The sequence below is a fragment of the Aotus nancymaae genome, unplaced genomic scaffold, assembly GCF_030222135.1.
Source record: "Aotus nancymaae isolate 86718 unplaced genomic scaffold, 86718_ANA_hifiasm-v0.15.2.pri h1tg000006l, whole genome shotgun sequence".
NCBI classification, from domain to species: Eukaryota; Metazoa; Chordata; class Mammalia; order Primates; family Aotidae; genus Aotus; species Aotus nancymaae.
In genome coordinates, this window is record NW_026988417.1 from 2257947 (window position 1) to 2279160 (window position 21214).

Below are 21214 nucleotides of genomic sequence, written 5' to 3' on the forward strand. Positions count from 1 at the left end.
TGTCAAAGTCAAAGTGCTGGGCCATGCTTCCTGCCTCCCCTCCTCGTTGCTCCTCTTTCCCTCAGGCATCCTTTCTGCCAAGTCCTCCCCTCCTCCAGCCTCACTGGGCAGTCTTGCACCATTGAGTCTGGAATCCAAGCCTCTGGAGCAAAAGGAAGAAGGGCAGGAGTTGCCTGAGTACATGACACCCCAAGGCAAAGACGCTTTGGCATTCTCCCTGAAGAGTGGAAAATCCACAAGACAACTAATGTGCGGCACCTCGGTGCTGTGGAAGGAGCACTGGGCCTGGATTCTGAATCACCCTATGAGCCTAGGAGGCCACCTCGCCCCTTCAGTGTTAGTTTCTTTATTCAAAAACTGGGGGAAAAGATTACTGTAATCATCTGTGATATACATGAGAAAATGCTTTCTAAAAAGTAAACACAATATTTGCTAAACAGATAAGTTTTTATAACAGAACACTTTAGACATGGAGGGAGATTCATAAAAGGATGGGGAGAGGGCTTATAAATTAATAGACAAACTAAATCCTAAAGTGACTGCTTTTTAAGTTACTTTAAAATTCTGAATTATGCTACACAAAAATAAGGAGTTTGCCTTCAAATAAAACCATAGTCTTAGATTTATAACATTAAATTAATATTTATAACATTAAATATTATATGTTCCAGCATATTTAAATTATACCAGTCTAAGAGATTTATATTTACCAAAGCCGTCAATATTATAACTTTCTCATTTGAGGCCCAGTAAGACTCTTACAGTGGCACATGTGGAGCTCTGCATAAGAGGAGTCAGTGGTCCCCTGGCTACCTGCCACCTCTGTCAGCAGCCCATGATTTTCTACAACACTGTCTGGTGATAAGGACTGACCCAATAGGACTGTTTCATTCCACTTGCCTTTTCAATGATCTAATATTCCAAAAGTAACAGTTCTTATCAATATATATTTTTAAAAATCCTTGGGGAAGCCGTGACAGTACAGGAATGCTCTGGGAAATGTCCTGTCCCTATAATCTCTTGCAACTGACAAACTTAAGTCTGCCAGGACAAATCCCACACTAGGGAGAAAATGCCAATAGTTGAAAAAGAAATGCTAACAAAATAAGATTTAAAACAAGTTCAAAAAAATTAATAAATAGTAAAAGCTATGAAAAAATAAATAAATCAGAATTATATACTTAGAAATTAGGTAACTTTGAAAAAGAAAAATTATACAAAGAAATGAGACAATCCAGGAGAGAAAAATTTTAAAAAGAGACATTTCAAAAATAATAAAAACTAAACTGGCAAGACACAAAAGCAAATAAAAAAAAATGAAAAAGAAGAAATTTTTTGTTTGTTTGTTTTTTTGAGACAGAGTCTTGCTCTGTTGCCCAGACTGGAGTGCAGTGGCACAATCTCAACTCACTGCAACCTCTGCCTCCTGGGTTCAAGTGATTCTCCTGTCTCAGCCTCCCAAGTAGCTAAGATTATAGGCGCCTGCCACCATGCCCAGCTAATTTTTGTAATTTTAGTAGAGATGAGGTTTCACCATGTTGGTCAGGCTGGTCTTGAACTCCTGACCTCAGTTGACCTGCCCACCTTGGCCTCCCAAAGTGCTGGGATTACAGGGGTGAGCCACCACACCCAGGCACTTCTTTATCTTTTCTGAGCCAGGGTTTCACTCCGTCGTCCAGGCTGGAGTGCAGGACCAGGCTGGAGTGCAGTAGTGTGATCGGCCTCTGTTTCCTGGGAATCAAGTTCAACAGAACTTAAAAATAAAATAAAATAGCTGGGCACGGTGGCTCATGCCTGTAATCCCAGCACTTTGGGAGGCCGAGGCGGGTGGATCACGAGGTCAAGAGATCGAGACCATCCTGGTCAACATGGTGAAACCCTGTCTCTACTAAAAATACAAAAAATTAGCTGGGCACGGTGGCACATGCCTGTAGTCCCAGCTACTCAGGAGGCTGAGGCAGGAGAATTGCCTGAACCCAGGAGGCGGAGGTTGCAGTGAGCCGAGATCGCGCCATTGCACTCCAGCCTGGGTAACAAGAGTGAAACTCCATCTCAAAAATAAATAAATAAATAAAATAAAAGGCAAAAAATTAAAAAGAAAGGGACTGAAAATGGATTCTGGATAAAAAATGATAAATATGACAAAAAGATAAACATGAAAGACAGGCAAGAAGATTCAACACATGAAAGGAATTCAAAGGAAAAAACAAACGAACACAGCACTAAACACTGTAATTCAAAATGACTTTAAACTACACACTTAAAGACATACGCATAATCAGTACAGTACAGTATTGACACAGAATAGACCTACAGATCAGTGGAACAGAACTAAGGTCTAGAAATAAACCCATACATCATGGTTGATTGATTTTCAACAAAGGTACTAACAATGGTGTTGGATACCAACAGTGGGTTGAATTGTGGTCCTCCAAAGATATCTCCACCCAGAACCTCAGAATGGGAACTTATTTGAAATAGGGCCTTTGCAGATATAATTACGTTAGGAATCTTGAGATGAGATCATCTTAAGTTAGGGTAGGCCCTAAATCCAATGATGGGTATCCTTGTGAGAGACAGAAAAGAAGGTGACGTATAGAGACACACAGAGGGAAAAGGCCACACGAGGGTGGAAGCAGAGAGTGGAAGGATGTGTCTACAAGTCAAGGAGTGCCAAGGACCGCCAGTTACCACCAGAAGCTGCGGGAGAGTCACAGAATGGATTTTCCCTCACAGACTTCAGAAGGAACTGGCCCTGAAAACACCTTAATTTGGACTTCTGGCCTCCAGAACCGTAAGAAAATAAATTTTTGTTGTTTTGAGCACTCAGTTTATGGTAATGTTACAGCAGCCCTAGGACACTAACTCACACCATATGCAAAAATTAACTAAAAATGGATCATAAGCCTAGCCTCAGAGAGAAAATGATTAAACTCTTAGGAAAAAAAAAATGAGTAAATCTTTCTGACCTTCAATTAAACAATGGTCTCTTAGATTTAACACCAAAAATACAAATGACAAAAGAAAACACAAATAAATTGAATTTCCTTTAAAAAAAAAAAAGTGTGCTTCAAAGGACATCAAGAAACTATAAAAACATAAATCAGATTGAGAGAAAATATTTGCAAATTGTATTAGAATATATAAAGCTTTTTTTTTTTTTTTGACAGAGTCTCGCTCTGTCGCCAGGCTAGGGTGCAACGGGGCGATTTCAGCTCACTGCAACCTCAGCCTTCCAGGTTCAAGCTATTCTTCTGCCTCAGTCTCCTGAGTAGCTGGGACTACAGGCGCATGCCACCACGCCCAGCTAATTTTTGTATTTTTAGTAGAGTCGGGGTTTCACCATGTTGACCAGGATGGTCTCGAACTCCTGACCTCGTGAACTGCCCGCCTCAGTCTCCCAAAGTACTGAGATTACAGGCATGAGCTGCCGTGCCTGGCCAATAATTCTCACAAATAAACAATAAAAAGACAGAAGTCAGACATCACTCTAGCAAGCACATGCCGTCACAGACACTCTGCTCTGTACCATGGACAGAGGAGACACCAAAACAAAGAGGCTGGTCAGCCGTACCATGTTGGAGGAGGGACATCCCACACATCCCCGGGCATGAACTCCCAGCTAGCCTTCCCATACTGCCGAGGTATACCCTTACAGACTTTCTCAGCAGGGATGGGCAGTGCTCTGAAGTTTGCTAGAGCCAAGGCACACCTGGGCTTAAGGTGCCATCTAGTGACAAAAAGGAAGAAAGGACCTAGCAAAAAAGAAAAGATATTCCAACAGGTATATATAAAAAAAATCTCTGAGCAAACACATCCAATAAAAAAAACAAAACAAGCCAGAAAGAGAAGATTGGAACAAAAACCTAATCCTTCCATGCAAAGAAACAGACACACATCCAAAAGAAATAACAGCAAGCGGGGAACGAAGACCTCCTCAAACCAGACAAAGCAAGAAGCCAGTGACTGACCTTAACAGGATGGTGATAGGGAAGCTCTTTGATCAAGAATTCAAAACTGCAGTTTTAAGGAAACTCAGTGATCTCTAAAATATCACGGAAAAACCCAGAAATTGATCAGAAAAATTTAATGGAGATTGAAATAATTTTAAAAATCAAACAGAAATCCTGGAACTGAGAAATATATTTGCTGAGCTGAAAAATTCTTTAGAGGCTCTCAACAGCAGAATGGATCAAGCAGAGAAAAGAATCAGTGAGTCTGAAGATAGGCTATTGGAAAAGACACAGAGGAGAAAAAAGAAAAGAGAGAAGAGAAATGAAGAACACCTATAAGGTATAGAAAATTGCCTCAAAAGAGCAAATCTAAGAATTATTGGTGTTCAAGATAAAGCAGAGCAAGAGCAAGGAGTAGAAAGCTTATTCAAAAAATAATAACACAAAACTTCCCAAATGTTTTTTTTGGTTGGTTTTTTTTTTGGTTTTGGTTTTTAGACAGAGTCTTGTTCTGTTGCTCAGGCTGGAGTGCAATGGCTTGATCTTGGCTCACTGCAACCTCTGCCTACTGGATTAAAGCGATTCTCCTGTCTCAGCCTCCTGAGTAGCTGGGATTACAGGTATGTGCCACCATGCCTAGCTCACTTTTGAATTTTTAGTAAATACAGGGTTTCACCAAGTTGGCCAGGCTGGTCTCGAACTTCTGACCTCAAGTGAATCACCTGCCTCAGTCTCCCAAAATGCTGTAATTATAGGCATGAGCCACTGCATCCGGCCCAAATCTTGAGAAAGACATAAATATCCAGGTACAAGAAGGCCAGAGATCACCAAACAGATTAAATCCAAATTAAACTACCCCAATACATATATTAAGCAAGCCCCCAAAGGTCAAGGACAAAGAAAGGACCCCAAAAGCAGCAAGAGAAAAGAACAAATAATGTATAAAGGAGCTCCAATTCATCTGGCAACAGATTTCCCAATGGAAACCCTAGAGGCCAGGAGGATGTGGGATAACATTTTCAAAGTGTTGAAAGAAAATAAAACTGCCAGGCTCAGGGGCTCACACCTGTAATTCCAGCATTTTGGGAGCCCAAGGCAGGAGGATCACTTCAGGCTATGAGTTCAACAGCAGCCAGGACAACATAGTGAGACCCCTGTCTCTAAAAAATAAAAATAAAAAATTAGCTGGGTATGGTAGAACACACCTGTAGTACCATCTACTTGGGAGGCTGATGAAGAAGGATCACTGGAGCCCAGGAATTTGAGGTTACAGTGAGCTATGATCACACCACTGCATTCCAGCCTGAGTGATAGAGAGAGACCCCATCTTCTCAGAAAAAAAACACAAAAGACAACTGCCAACCACGAATTCTGTGCCCAGCAAAGCTATGCTTCAAACATGAAAAATAAAGCCCCAGACAAACAAAAACTGAGGAAATTTATCACCACGAGACCCATTTTCCAAGATATGCTAAAAGGAGTTCTTCAATCTGAAAGAAAAATACATGAACACAAAAAAAGAAAACATTTGAAAGATTAAAACCTACTGGTAAAAGCAAATACATAAACTCAGCATACTCTAACACTGTAATTGTGGTATGCAATCCACTCATAATTCCAGTATGAAGATTAAAAGATAAATCTATAAAAAACCGTAATAGCTATAGCAACCTGTTAAGAGATGGGCAATATAAAAACACATAAATTGAGGCACAAAAAGTCAAAATGTGTGTAGGGGGTGAAATTTAAGTGTAGATATTTTTTAGTTTTTTCTTTATTTGTTTCTATTCTCTTCTTTGTAAATAAAGATAAGTTGTCATCGTCATCTGTTTAAAATAACTTGTTATAACTATAAGATGTTTTTTGTGAGGCTCCTTTTTATTTTTAGTGTATTTGTTATTGTATTTTGTAACCACAAAGCAAAAACCTATAATAAATACACTTAAAAACAAAAAGCAACAAATTAAAACATACTACCAGAGAAAATCACTTAACCACAAGTAATAAAATGGCAGTAATAAGTCCTCACCTACCAATAATATTGAATGTAAATGGACTAAACTCTTCAATTAAAAGACATAGAATGGCTGAATGGATAAGGAAATAAGACGCAACTATTTCCTGCTTACTAGAAACCCATTATACTTATAAAGACTTACACAGAATAAAAGTGAGGGAATGCAAAAATTAATATTGTTAAAATATCAATGTTACCTAAAGCAATTAAAGAGTAAATGCAATCTCTATCAAAATACCAATGACATTCTTCACAGAAATAGGACAAAAAGCCTAAAATCCGTATGGAACCAAACATCCTGAATAACCAAAGCAATCATGAGCAAAAAGAACAAAGCTGGAGGAATCAAACTGCCTGACTTCAAATTATATTACAAAGCTATAGTAACCAAGACAGCATGGTACTGACATAAAAACAGACACATAGACCAATGGAACAGAATAGAGATCCCAGAAATAAATCCACACATTTACAGCCAATTCATTTTTGACAAGTGCCAAGAATATATATTGGGGAAAGGTTATGGGAAAATCACATGCAGAAGAATGAAATTAGACTCCTAGTTTAGTTTAAGGACTTAAATCTAAGACCTGAAACTATGAAACTTCTGGAAGAAAACACTGGGAAAATGTTCCAGGGCATTTGCCTGGGCAATTTTTTTTTTTACTAAAACCTCAAAAGCATAGGCAACAAAAGCAAAACTAGACAAATAAAATTACATCAAGCAAAAGCTGTACAGCAAAGGAAACAACAGAGTAAGGAGACAACCCACAGAATGGAAGAAAATATTTGCAAACTATCCATCTGATAGGGGATTAATAACCAGGATATAAAAGGAACTCAAACAGCTCAATAGGGGGAAACATGATTTAAAAATGGGCAAAAGATTTGAATAGACATTTTTGAAAGGAAGATATACAAAAGGCCAACAAGAATATTTTAAAATGCTCAACATCACTAATTATAAGAAAAATGCAAAGAGGCCGGGCGCGGTGGCTCACGCCTGTAATCCCAGCACTTTGGGAGGCCGAGGTGGGCGGATCATGAGGTCAGGAGATCGAGACCATCCTGGCCGATATGGTGAAACCTAATCTCTACTTATGAAAGAAAGAAATAAATAAAAATACAAGGAAAGGTACAATGAGATATCATCTCACCCCAATTTAAAACGACTTTTATCAAAAAGATAGGGAATAACAGATACTGGTCAGGATCTAGAGAAAGGGGAACCTCACATGCTATTGGTGGGAAAGTAAATTAGTACAGCCACTATTAAAAACAGTATTTTTTTTACTGATATATAATAGATATATGTATTTTGAGACAGAACGAGACTCTGTCTCAAAAAAAAAGAAAAAGATTGGCTGAAAATTGATAATTGTTAAAACTGGGTAATGGCTACTTTTGTATGTGTTAGAAATTTTTGACAATAAAAAGGGTTTTTTCCAGCCTTTTATTATGAACATTTTCAAACATACAGATAATTTGAAAAGAACTATACAGTGAACACATATGTCCAACACCTAGATTCTACAATGAATATTTTTGCTATTTGTTTTTACTGCTTATATATTTGTTTTACCACCTATCTGTCCTCTGCCTCCAGGGTTCAAGCAATTCTCCTGCCTCAGCCTCCTGAATAGCTAGGATTACAGGTGTGCATCACCACACCTGGCTAACTTTTGTATTTTTAGTAGAGAGAGGGTTTCACCATGTTGGCCAGCCTAGTCTCGAACTCCTGACCTCGTGATCTGCCTGCCTCAGCCTCCCAAAGTGCTGGGATTACAGGTGTGAGCCACCGCACCCAGCCCCATGTCCATCTAGTTTTTAAAAAGTTTACTATTTTAGACCAAGTGCAGTGGCCCACGCCTGTAATCCCAGCACTTTGGGAGGAGCTGAGGCAGGAGGATGGCTTGAGGCCAGCAGTTTGAGACCAGCCTAGGCAACAAAGTTGGGCCCCATCTCTACAAAAAAAATCAAAAAATTAAAAATATATATATGTGTGTGTGTGTGTGTATTTAAAATCTTTACTATTTTAAATAAAAGGTAAGTCCTATATTGTTTTGACGTTAATTACTCTTGACTGTACTTTAATTTTTAGAAAGTTTATAAGCTATTTGTGGTAATAACAAATCTCACTGACCATGCTACATAAGTTAATTCTTTCCTATTTTAAATTATGAAAGTAATACATACTTGTAAAAATTCAAATAACCTAGAAACATAGAGGAAAACTGCTTCCCCGTGCTTACGGCCCATGAGGAGGCATAGCAGTCTGTGAGCCCAGCTCCCCCAGGGGTTGTGTGCCATGGCTGCCCTCACCATTCTCCTATTCATACAAGGAGTCACAGTTGAAGAGTTAAGTTATAGAGAGAATAAAAAATAGAACTTACCATGTTTCCAACTGCCATCATTACCGAAAAACTGCAGCACTATTCTCACAAAATCCTTAGCATTAAAGCAAATAACAGGACATTTACATTTCAGTGTTTGAAATAGCACATTCCTAGAAGATGAAAAGAAATTCACTGATTTAAATATTAATTTAGAACTTCCAACCTTGAAAAAATATTGTTACTACTCAACTAATAGCTATCATTTAGATAGTACATACATACATTAACTAAAGAATCCCAAGAGGCTGGTATTATTTATTATCTGTGCTTTACAGATGATGAAACTCAGACACAGAGAGACTAAGTAAGGTATTCAGGGTCACACAGCTGTCAAGTGCTTATCCCTGTGTAACACTCCATTACCTGCAGAATAAGACCTACATTTCTGAGCAGGCTACACCTATTCTGGGCTCTTCAGAGGCAGGCCCCAAGACGACTCTCTAGCCTGTTCTCCCAGAACTCCCCTCAAACATTCTACCCTCTTGTCCCACTGAATTCTCTTTCCCCACCACCAGGCTGTACCATGTCCTGTTCTGCTCCTGGGCCACGGCACATACTGTATTCTTGCCTACAATTCTCTTCTCACGACTTCTGCAAACTGTTCAAGGGCCACCTTCAGGAGGGTATGCCCTAATTCCCCAGGCAGGGGGCTGCTCCCTCTTCTGCATCTCTTCCATACTCCTGTCCACACATGTAGTTCAGCAGGAACACACTTCCTGTATTATAATGTACCTTGAAAATTTGTTCTCTCCATTATAACACAAGCACTTTGAATATGGGATTCGCAATTGTTAAAACTGACTGAATACTTACTATGTGCCAGATAGCACGATGAACACTTCGCAGCATTGCATGTGAAGTGATTGTTGCATTGAAACCTCATCACAATCCTATCTGACATGCACTAGAACCATTTTACAGATGAGGAAGCTTAGTCTTGAAGAGGCTAAGCAATTTGGCCAGGGTTAAATGACTAATAAATGGCATTGCTAGGATCTGAGACCATATCCTGCTGCTGCCAGGGCTCAAACGCTAAGCTACCAAAGCCATCAATCCCTCTTTATAGTAAATGCTCATTAATATATTAATGAGGTTCTTTGGTTAGAGCTGAGAAAGAAAGAAATTGAGAGCCTACTGAGCTTTGCACACTTAGCCAAACTCTAGTTATACTTTGCTTGGACTTGTTCCACAGAAAGACATTTGTTGGCTTTTTCCATTTTATGTGATTTCACCTTGGTTTTCCTTGAAAAGGGAGGCCAGGATGGTAGGGAGGGTAAAGTGCCAATAACACAACTTCAGATCTTGACTTGGTTGGAGTGGGGAGGAGGGTGTCCAAGAGCAGAGAAGGGAAAGAGGGAGTGAAGAACATATGAAGGAGAAGAACTGGGGCCATGCAGCTCACTTCTCTTTGCTGCTCCTTCATCCTTGAAACTCAGAGATCCGTGATGAGGTAATCCACCAACTAGACTATCTTCCGCTAATAAGAAACTAATTGATTTTTATCTTGATAAAACAAAGAAAAAGAATACCTTGTAAGATAAATGGAAACTGGCCAGGCATGGTGGTGCGTGCCTATAGCCCTAAAGTCCCAGCTACTGGGGTGAGGTTGCTGAAGAGGGAGAATCTCTTGAGCTGGGAGGTTGAGGCTGCAATAAGCCGTGAAATAAACCATATCTATGTATATGTATGTACACGCACACGCACATATATATTTATACATATATAAGCTAGACTTGATGCTTTCTCATCTGTAAAATGGAGCGAATGGACATAACATACAGAGAGAATGTGAAGGTGAAGGAAGAGTGTGCATGTGAAAAGCCCGTGCATAGGTTACTTAACAAATGTTATTAAACATGTTTTGTGCAAAAAAAAGTATGCGTATTAATTTAAATGTGATTTAAATTTATTAGAATCTCAAAGATATAATCATACGATTAGGATTTTTATTTCCAATGTATGGTGCTTGAGGCAATGTATTAATTTAACTGTCCTAGAACTTATAAAAATTAAGCCTTGGGTGGGAGCGGTGGCTCACACCTGTAATCCTAGCACTTTGGGAGGCTGAGGTGGGTGGAACACAAGGTCAAGAGATCGAGACCATCCTGGCAAACATGGTGAAACCCCGTTTCTGCTAAAAATACAAAAATTAGCTGGGCATGGTGGCACATGCCTGTAGTCCCAGCTACTCAGAAGGCTGAGGCAGGAGAACTGCTTGAACCTGGCAGGTGGAGGTTGCAGTGAGCTGAGATCACACCACTGTACTGCAGCCTGGTGACAGAGTGAGACTTTGTCTCAAAAAAAAAAAAAATTAACCCTCAACATTCATTCATTCATAATAATATTGAATACTGATTAAGCAACTGCTCTGTAGCATTGCTTTTAGATATTGGGGATACATTAGCAAACACACTGCTGAACAGAAATGAAAGTTATGTATGTGGGGTTGGCAGTGGGGTACCATCTCATACAGTGTGGTCAAGGAAGGTCTGATAAGGTCATTCTTTTTTTTTTATAGACAGAGCCTCACTCTGTCAACCAGGCTGGAGTGCAGTAGCACAATCACAGTTCACGGCAGCCTCAAACTCCTGGGTTCAAGTGATCTCCGACATCAGCCTGTGGAGTAGCTGGGACTGTAGGCACATGCCACTGTACCCGGGTATTTTTAAATTTTTTGTAGGGATGGGGTCTCACTGTGTTGCCCAAGCTAGTCTCAAACTCCAGCCTCAAGCCATCCTCCCATCTCAGCTGAGCCACTGTGCCCAGCCAAGGTAACTCTTGAGGAAAGATATGAAGGATTAGGTAAACAAAAGCCTAGTTGGTGAAGGAAAAGTTCTTTACGGAAAATTTTAGCCACTCTATGTGGAAGAAATGATAGAGTTAGACAAATCACCATCTTACTAGCCATCATAAAATAAGTGGTTCAGATGATCCTCATCAATGGGCAAAACCATTAAGGGAAAGTTTGGGGGAGAAGCTTATAAGTTAGGGGTCGTGCTGACACCACCTGAACCCGCTCTCCCTCTCAGCACCGTGCAAACTGGGACAACCCAACTGCATCACTAAGGGAAGTCGGGAGGACATCAGCTAAGTTTGAATTTCAGAAAAATCATGAATAATTATTACCTGAAAAAAATTAAGTATTTTTTAGAGACGTATTCTTCTAGTATAACTATGTCCCGTGCAATACTGGGGACATATGTATACTAAGAAATTAGTTATTTATCTGAAATTCAGATTTGGTATCCTATATTTTAATTTCTAAATTTGGCCATCCAATTCCATCACGGATGGTGTGTGAAGCCTATGGCACCACCTAGGAAGTTCCGTGCAAAACGAGTTGGACCCACATAATCAAGTCTTTAGCACTAACTCCAGTTTATAGGAAATATGGCAAAGAGGAAAGAGAGCAAGTTAAAGAAATTCATGATGAGGCAAACCAATGAATCCAGGACACGGGACCTCCTCCAAGATGGGGAGAGGGGCTGTGGGGCACTCCAGATTAGAAAAAACAAGAGACATGGCCACCCAATGCTATGTCCTGATCCCAACAAGTCAACTGTAGAAGGACATTTTTGAGACAACCAGGTAACTTTAAATTTGGACTGGGTATAAAATTTGTTAAATTTTAAAATGGCATTGTGGCTCTGTTAAAACAACAACAACAAAAAAAAACAAGCCCATAGTTTTTAGAGTTACTCCCTCAGACATGAGAGGGCAAAACAATAGGTTGAGGTTTTCTTTTTAAAATTTATTTATTTTACTTTAGGTGCATACTATATCTGGCATGGGAGTTTCTTTAATCCCAGCCCTCTCCCCCTCCCCTAGGAAAGGGACAGATGACAGAAGTAAGGAAAAACCTTTGATAACGTTTTTTCCTTTGATAACGTTCGGTCTGGGTGGATGTGTATACCACTCTGTACTTCTGTGTTTTCATAGTTTACTTTCTGTTTGTTCAGAGAAAAACATAAAGGAATGAGGCAGCAAACCATGCAGCTATTTGGGAGAATGCTGCAGGGAGGGCATGGTGGTACCAGGCCCTTGGGCACACGCCACACGGTCAGGAACAGCAAGGAGGTGGGAGTGCACTGAGAGGCCGGGAGAGAGGAGGGGGTGAGGTTGAAGACAGTGGAGGGGCTGGAGCAAGCAGACCTCGAGGGCGAGGGCCTTCATAGGTCCTGTGGCTTTTCTATACTTGATCTTTTTTTTTTTTTTTTTTTTGAGGCGAAGTTTCGCTCGTTACCCAGGCTGGAGTGCAATGGCGCGATCACGGCTCACCGCAACCTCCGCCTCCTGGGTTCAGGCAATTCTCCTGCCTCAGCCTCCTGAGTAGCTGGGATTACAGGCACGCGCCACCATGCCCAGCTAATTTTTTGTATTAGTAGAGACGGGGTTTCACCATGTTGACCAGAACGGTCTCGATCTCTTGACCTCGTGATCCACCCGTCTCGGCCTCCCAAAGTGCTGGGATTACAGGCTTGAGCCACCGCGCCCGGCCTATACTTGATCTTAGCCAGAAGGCTGAGAAGCAGTGATTTTGGCTTTTCCTCAGAGAGAAGCAGGAACTGTTTGAAGGTTTTGGGCAGGGGAGTGATATGATCTGATTTATGCTGTAACAGGCCAGCTTTGGGTGCTGCACGGAAAACAGACTGAAGGGGTAGGTGGAAGCAGGAGTCCAGAATGGAAGTTCCTGTGATCCAGTGGGAGTAACGACTTGTGCCGAGTAGCAGCAACACAGTGGATAAGCAGAGGGCAGAGTCTAGCTACACTTGAAGGCAGAGCCAAAAGGACTTGCTGAGAGCTTCATATGTTTGTGGAAAGTAGAGAGAAGTTAGGGATAACCCCAAAACTTTTTGCCTAAGCTCATGGAGGGCAGATACTAAGACAGCCAGGCCACAGGAGGCAGGGTCCAGGGCAAGACAGGAGCTCAGTTTGGACATGTTTGCCTAAAATGACCACTAGACATCCAAGTGGAAAACATCAATTAAATTCAGAAATATCATCCAGATATTAGTGCCGTGTCTTCACAAAAGCTCTCCATACACTAGACCTGACCAGTTATTCTCTAAAGAGGAAATTACACAAAAAGAAAATTAAGGGTTCTGCTGGGAGCTGAATGCTGTGTTTGTCACACATTGTCCCCTTCTCCCCAAAAGTTACCTAAAATCACCCAGAGCCCAGTGAGCCCGTATGAAGCATGAAAGGGCTACTAACGGGGCCCAGCTTCCTCCGGAGCTGCCCTGATCGCCTCTTCAGGGTGTTGGCTCCATGGAACTCCCCCAGGGTGGCTAACTGGCCTTAAATCAGAGGGCTGGGAAGGCAGCGGATACCTCCATCTGAGGCAGAAGCCCAAGTCAGGTGGATAACCCGAACAAAGAAACAGTGAGAAAGAGTACAAGAGCCATCCCAGAAAGGGCTTTTCAGAATCCAGAAGGGGCAGCAGGAGCAACCCTGCCTGCTCTAAAATTCTGTGATTCTATGAGGGCCAGTCCAAAGAGGTGAGACAGGTCTTGCCTCTTTCCACAGACCTGGAGCTTTGAAACTAGTCCCATCCTTGCTGATAATTCAGGACAATTAATTGTTTGCAGGCAGTGATAATTTTGTTTTCTAATGCTGTGAATGAATCAACAAGTATGATAAGGAAACCCATCTGCCAGTGACAGAGGATTTTTCAGGGTCTGGGGGTGATGCTTTTCTCCCCAACTTCTCATTGTGAAATTGCTTCAAGTCCTGGAGCAGACTGCTTCCAGAGAAGAATGGGAACTCCATTCCAGACACTCTCTGGGAGAGAGAGGGCCAGTATTTGCAGAGGTTTCTATCACTCAGATCCATTTATTTTCATTTGCCTATATAAAACTTCTAAAAGTTTAAAGAACTAAAACTGGACCTTGAGAAACTTTACATTAATATAAAGCAGGTATGTCAGTAGGGTGTGAGTTCACGCATGAAGATTTCTTACCGGGCAAATTGATGATGTGCCTCCTGTTTTTGGTCCCAGAGAGCAGAGTGCTCTATTTGAATGTAGATACATGGGTCACCCGACACAAAGCCCTCCAGAACAGGACCACGGGCTGGGGCGTCTGGACGACCACGGCCAGCCTCTACTTGGCTTTTTAGTAACACCACAATTCCTCTAACAGAGGAAATGGGAGTCTGTGGAAACACAACAAAACAAATACAAAACCTAGACTGTTTGCAACCATCTGTTGTAGAAAGATACACATTTTAAACTTAAGCAGAGATAAAAAGGCCTAAAATTAAACTTGTAAGCAAATGGCTCTTTTAATGATAATCAAGGCCAAAGCCAAACCCATGACCTTACCCACATCTGGTGTCTACCCTGTCCAACATCATAACAGACGTCTCATCCAGGGCAATGACAGGAGAAGGGAACAAAAGATATATATTTCAGAAAGGAAGCATCATACTATCCCTATTAAGAAATGGCATGAATGTCTGTGTAGAAAATCTAAAGGAATGTATAAAAAATGAATCCTGGAACTAATGTGAATTTAGCAAGGTTGCAGGACACAAGATTAAAGCACAAAAATCAAATATATTTTTATATTCTAGCAATAAACATGTGAAAATAAAATTTTTTAAAACTACCATTTATAAAACTCTAAAAAATGAAATACTTAGGTAAAAACTAACAAAATACATACAGGATATGTATGCTGAAAACTACAAAATGCTGATGAAGGAAATCAGAGAAGGCCTAAATAATGAAGACATGTAATACTCAAGGATTTAAAAACTCAAAATAATAAGAAGTTTGTCCTTTCTCCCCAAGTTAATCATTAGAACCAAGAAGATCATTAAACCTTAAGTACAAGGAACATGAAGAAAACTATAGCAGGAAAAACACATCACAATCATTTCCTCAAAACCAGTGACAAAAGCAGCGGGGTGGGGGGTGAGAAAACACATTACATAGATAGGAACAAAGGTAAGGATGACAAATAAAGCAAGTCAGAAGACAGTTGAGTAATATTATGAAACTACTGGAAGAAAATAAACTGTCAACTTACGTTCTTTAGCCAGCAAAATGTCTTTAAAAAAATGAAAGGTAGGTCAGCCAAGGTAGCTCACCCCTGTGATCCCAGCACTTTGGGAGGCCGACGTGGGTGGATCACCTGAGGTCAGGAGTTTGAGACCAGCCTGTGTAACATGGTGAAACCCTGTCTCTACTAAAAATTAGCCGGGCATGGGGGCAGGTGCCTGTAATCCTACCTACTTGGGAGGCTGAGGCAGGAGAATCACCTGAACCCAGGAGGCAGAGGCTGTGGTGAGCCGAGATTGTGTCACTGCACTCCAGCCTGGGGGAAGAGCGAGACTTCGTCTCAAACAAACAAACAAAAGGTAAAGCATGACTTGCCTGCTACACTGAAAACTATAAAACATCCCTAAAGGAAATTAAAGTCTTAAATAAATGGAGGTACCCCATGTTTATGGATCAGAAAACTCAATAGTATTACATTAAGATGGCAAGACTCCCAAAATTAATCTATAGATGTAACACAATTTATATCAAAATTCCAGTTGGATTTCTGCATAAATTGACAAACTGATCCTAAAACTGACAAGCAAAGGAAGCACAATACCCAAAAGAATCTTGAAAAAGACAATGTTGGAGGACTCACTCTTCTTGATTTCAAAACTTACTACAAAGCTCCAATAATCAGAGAGAATTAGGAGATAATGGCAGACAGGAGGCAGGACTAGATCGCAGCTCCCACTGGGACAGACAGTGCAGAGTGCGGAGGCTCACATCATGAACTTTTGTTCCAGAACGACTGCAGGAATAAATCAGGAAAGTAGAGAGAACCCACAGACCCTCTGAAGGAAGCAGATTGCAGGACCCAGGAGACACCCCACATACTGTGTTGGTATCCACCGCTGAGAGACCCACAGATAGTTCACATCACAGGACTCTGCAGACAACCTCAGCCTGGAGCCTGGTAGACTTGCTGGGTGGCTAGATCCAGAAGACAGATAACAATCATTACAGCTCAGCTCTCGGGAAGCCATACCCCTAGGAAAACTGGGAGAGTACTACTGCAAGTGAACACCCCATAGGACAAAAGAATCTGAACAACAGCCTTGAGTCCTAGACCTTCCTGCTGACAGGGCCTACCTAAATAAGAAGGAACCAGAAAGCTAACTGGTAATATGACAAAACAGGGTTCTTTAGCACCCCCCAAAAAAATCACACTAGCTCACCAGCAATGGATCCAAACCAAGAAATCCCTGATTTACCTGAAAAAGAATTCAGAATGTTAGTTATTAAGCTGATCAGGGAGGCACCAGAGAACAGTGAAGCCCAGTTTAAGGAAGTCAAAAAAATGATACAAGAAACGAGGGGAGGCCAGGTACCACGGTTCACGCCTGTAATCCCAGCACTTTGGGAGGCCAAGGCAGACGGATCACGAGGTCAGGAGATCGAGACCGTCCTGGCTAACATGGTGAAACCCCGTCTCTACTAAAAATACAAAAAATTAGACGGTGTGGTGGCAGGCGCCTGTAGTCTCAGCTACTCAGGAGGCTGAGGCAGGAGAATCGCTTGAACCTGGGAGGTGGAGGTTGCAGAGTGAGCCCGAATCACACCACTGCACTCCAGCTTGGGGCGACAGAGCAAGACTCCAACTCAAAAAAAAAAAAAAAAAAAAAAAAAAGGAAAGAAATAAGGGGAGAAATCTTCAGTGAAATAGATCGCATAAATAAAAAACAATCAAAACTTCAGGAAACAATGGATACACTTATAGAAATGCAAAATGCTCTGGAAAGTCTCAGCAATAGAATCAAACAAGCAGAAGAAAGAACTTCAGAGCTCAAAAACAAGGTTTTTGAACTAACCCAATCCAACAAAGACGAAGAAAAAAGAATAAGAAAATATGAACAAAGCCTCCAAGAAGTCTGGGATTATGTTTAACAAGCAAACCTAAGAATAATTGGTGTTTCTGAGGAAGAAGAGAAACCAAAAGTTTGGAAAACATATTTGGGGGAATAATAAAGGAAAACTTCCCTAACTTGCTAGAGACCTCTTCATCCAAATACAAGAAGCTCAAAGAACACCTGGGAAATACATTGCAAAAAGATCATTGCCTAGGCATACAGTCATGAGGTTATCTAAAGTTAAGACAAAGGAAAGAATCTTAAGACCTATGAGGCAAAAACACCACGTAACCTAGGAAGGAAAACCTATCAGATTAACAGCAGATTTCTCAGCAGAAACCCTCCAAGCCAAAAGGGACTGGGGCCCTATCTTCAGCCTCCTTCAACAAAACAATCATTTCCAGCGAAACTAAGCTTCATAAATGAAGGAAGGATACAGTCCTTCCTTTTCAGACAAACAAATGCTCAAAGAATTCACCACTACCAAGCCAGCAGTACAACAACTGTTAAATTGAGTTCTAAATCTTGAAACAAATCCTGGAAACACATCAAAACAGAGCCTCTTTAAAGTATACATCTCATAGGATCTATAAAGCAAAAATAAAATTCAAAAAATAAAAACAAAAAACCAAGGTATACAGGCAACAAATAGTATGATGAACGGAATGGTACCTTACGTCTCAACACTAATGTTGCATGTAAATGGCCTAAATGCTCTACTTAAAAGAAACAGAATTGCAGAATGGGTAAGAATTCACCAATCAACTATCTGCTGCCTTCAAGAAACTCACCTAACACATAAGGACTCATACACTTAAGGTAAAGGGGTAGAAAAAGATATTCCATGCAAAGGGACACCAAAAGCAAGCAGCAGTAGCCATTATTATATCAGACAAACAAACTTTAAAGCAACAGCAGTTAAAAAAGACAAAGAGAGGGCTGGGCTCATGCCTGAAATCCCAGCACTTTGAGAGGTCGACATGGGCAGATCACTTGAGGTCAGGAGTTTGAGACCAACCTGGTCAACATGATGAAACCCCATCTCTACTAAAAATACAAAAATTAACCAGGCATGGTGGCTCATGCCTATAGTCCCAGCTACTCAGAAGGCTGAAACAGGAGAGTCGCTTGAACCTGGGAGGCAGAGGTTGCAGCGAGCCAAGATTGTGCCACTGCACTCCAGCCTAGATGACGTGACACAGCAAGACTGTCTCAAAAAAAAAAAAAAAGACAAAGAGGGACATTATATAATGACAAAAGGCCTGTCCAACAGGAAAATATAACAATCCTAAATATATATGCACCTAACACTGGAGTACCCAAATTTATAAAACAATTAATAGACCTAAGAAATGAGATAGACAGCAACACAGTAATAGTAGGGGACTTCAGTACTCCACTGACGGCACCAGACAGGTCATCAAGACAGAAAATCAACAAAGAAACAATAGATTTAAACTATACCCTGGGACAAATGGACTTAATAGATACTTACAGAGCATTCTACTCAACAACCACAGAATACACATTCTATTCATCAGTGTATGGAACTTTCTCTAAGATAGGCCACAAAATGAGCCTCAATAAATTTAAGAAAATTGAACTTATATCAAGCACTGTCTCAGACCACAGTGGAATAAAACTGGAAATCAATTCCAAAAGGAACCTTCAAAACCATAAAAATACATGGAAATTAAATAACCTGCTCTTGAATGATCATTGGGTCAAAAATGAAATCAGGGCCGGGCGCGGTGGCTCACGCCTGTAATCCCAGCACTTTGAGTGGCCGAGGCGGGTGGATCGCGAGGTCAAGAGATCGAGACCATCCTGGTCAACATGGTGAAACCCTGTCTCTACTAAAAATACAAAAAATTAGCTGGACACAGTGGCGCGTGCCTGTAATCTCAGCTACTCAGGAGGCTGAGGCAGGAGAATTGCCTGAACCCAGGAGGTGGAGGTTGCAGTGAGCCGAGATTGTGCCATTGCACTCCAGTCTGGGTAACAAGAGTGAAACTCCATCTCAAAAAAAAAAAAAAAAAAATGAAATCAAGCTGGAAATTAAAAAATTCTTCAGAACTGAACGACAACAGTGACACAACCTATCAAAACCTCTGGGATGCAGCAAAAGCAGTGCTAAAAGGAAAGTTCATAACCCTAAACACCTATATCAAAAAGTCTGAAAGAACACAAACAGACAATCTAAGGTCACACCACAAGGAACTAGAGAAACAAGAACCAACCAAACCCAAACGCAGCAGAAGAAAGGAAATGACCAAGGTGAGAGCAGGGCTCAACAATTTTGAAACAAACAAAATACAAAAGATAAATGAAACAAATGCCGGGCACGATGGCTCACGCCTGTAATCCCAGCACTTTGGGAGGCAGAGGAGGGTGGATCGCCTGAGGTCAGGAGTTCGAGACCAGCCTGACCAACGTGGTGAAACCCTGTCTCTACTAAATACAAAAAAAATAGCCAGGTATGGTGGCGCATGCCTGTAATCCTAGCTACTTGGGTATCTGAGGCAGGAGAATCACTTGAACCCGGGAGGTAGAGGTTGCAGTGAGCCAAGATTGTGACATTTCACTCTAGCCTGGGCAACAAGAGCGAAACCCCATTTAAAAAAAAAAGAGTAAATAAAACAAAAAGCTGGTTCTTTTTGAAAAGATAGATAAAATTGATAGACCATTAGTAAGATTAACCAAGAAAAGAAGAGAGAAAATCCAAATAAGCTCAATTAGATACAAAATGGGAGATATTACAACTGATACCACAAAAATGCAAAATATCATTCAAGGCTACTATGAACACCTTTACACACATAAACTAGAAAACCTAGAGGAGACGGAAAGATACAACCATTCTAGTTTAAATCAGGAAGAATTAGATGTCCTGAACAAACCAATAACAAGCAGTGAGATTGAAATGGTAATAAAAAAATTACCAACAAAAAAAGTCCAGGATCAGACAGATTCACAGCAGAATTCTACCAGACATTCAAAGAAGAATCAGTACCAATCCTATTGACACTCTTCTACTAGATAGAGAAAGAGAGAATCCTCTCTAACTCAATCTATGAAGTCAGTATCACCCTAATACCAAAACCAGGAAAGGACATCACCAAAAAAGAAAACTACAGACCGATATCTCTGATGAACATAGATGCAAAAGTTCTTAATAAAATACTAGCAAACCAAACCCAACAACATATCAAAAAGATAATTCACCATGATCAAATGGGTTTCATACCAGGGATGCAGGGATGGTCTAACATACACAAGTCAATAAGTGTGATACACCACATAAACAGAATTAAAAACAAAAATCACATGATCATCTCAATAGACGCAGAAAAAGCATTCAACAAAATCCAGCATCCCTCTATGACTAAAAATCTCAGCAAAATTGGCATGCAAGGGACATACCTCAATGTAATAAAAGCCATCTATCATAAACCGACAGCCAACATAATACTGAATGGAGAAGTTTGAAAGCATTCCCCTCGAGAACTGGAACAAGACAAGAATGTCCACTCTTACCAATTCTCTTCAACATAGTACATGAAGTCCTAGCCAAAGCAGTCAGACAAGAGGAAGAAATAAAGGGCATCCGAATCGATAAAGAGGAAGTCAAACTGTCACTGTTTGCTGATGATATGATTGTTTACCTAGAAAATCGTAAAGACTCCTCCAGAAAGCTCCTAGCACTGATGAAAGAATTCAGCAAAGTTTCCAGATACAGAATTAAAGTACAGAAATCAGTAGGTCTTCTATACACCAACAGTGGCCAAGCTGAGAATCAAATCAAGAACTCAACCCCTTTACAATAGCTGCAAAAAATTAAAATACTTAGGAATATACCTAATCAAGGAGTGAAAGACCTCTACATGGAAAACTACAAAACGCTGCTGAAAGAAATCACAGATGACACAAACAAATGGAATCACATCCCATGT

General features: G+C 40.7%; 1 protein-coding gene across 1 annotated transcript in view; it reads right to left on the reverse strand.

Moving 5' to 3' along the window:
• POLN (DNA polymerase nu) overlaps positions 1-21214 on the reverse strand; it is a 172047-nt gene that overhangs the window by 115094 nt on the left and 35739 nt on the right. The window contains exons 5-6 of the mRNA XM_064365307.1: positions 14326-14519; positions 8364-8476 (exon numbers count right to left, since the gene is read on the reverse strand). Coding sequence (XP_064221377.1) covers positions 8364-8476; positions 14326-14519 — 307 coding nt within the window. The remainder of the gene's footprint in view (positions 1-8363; positions 8477-14325; positions 14520-21214) is intronic.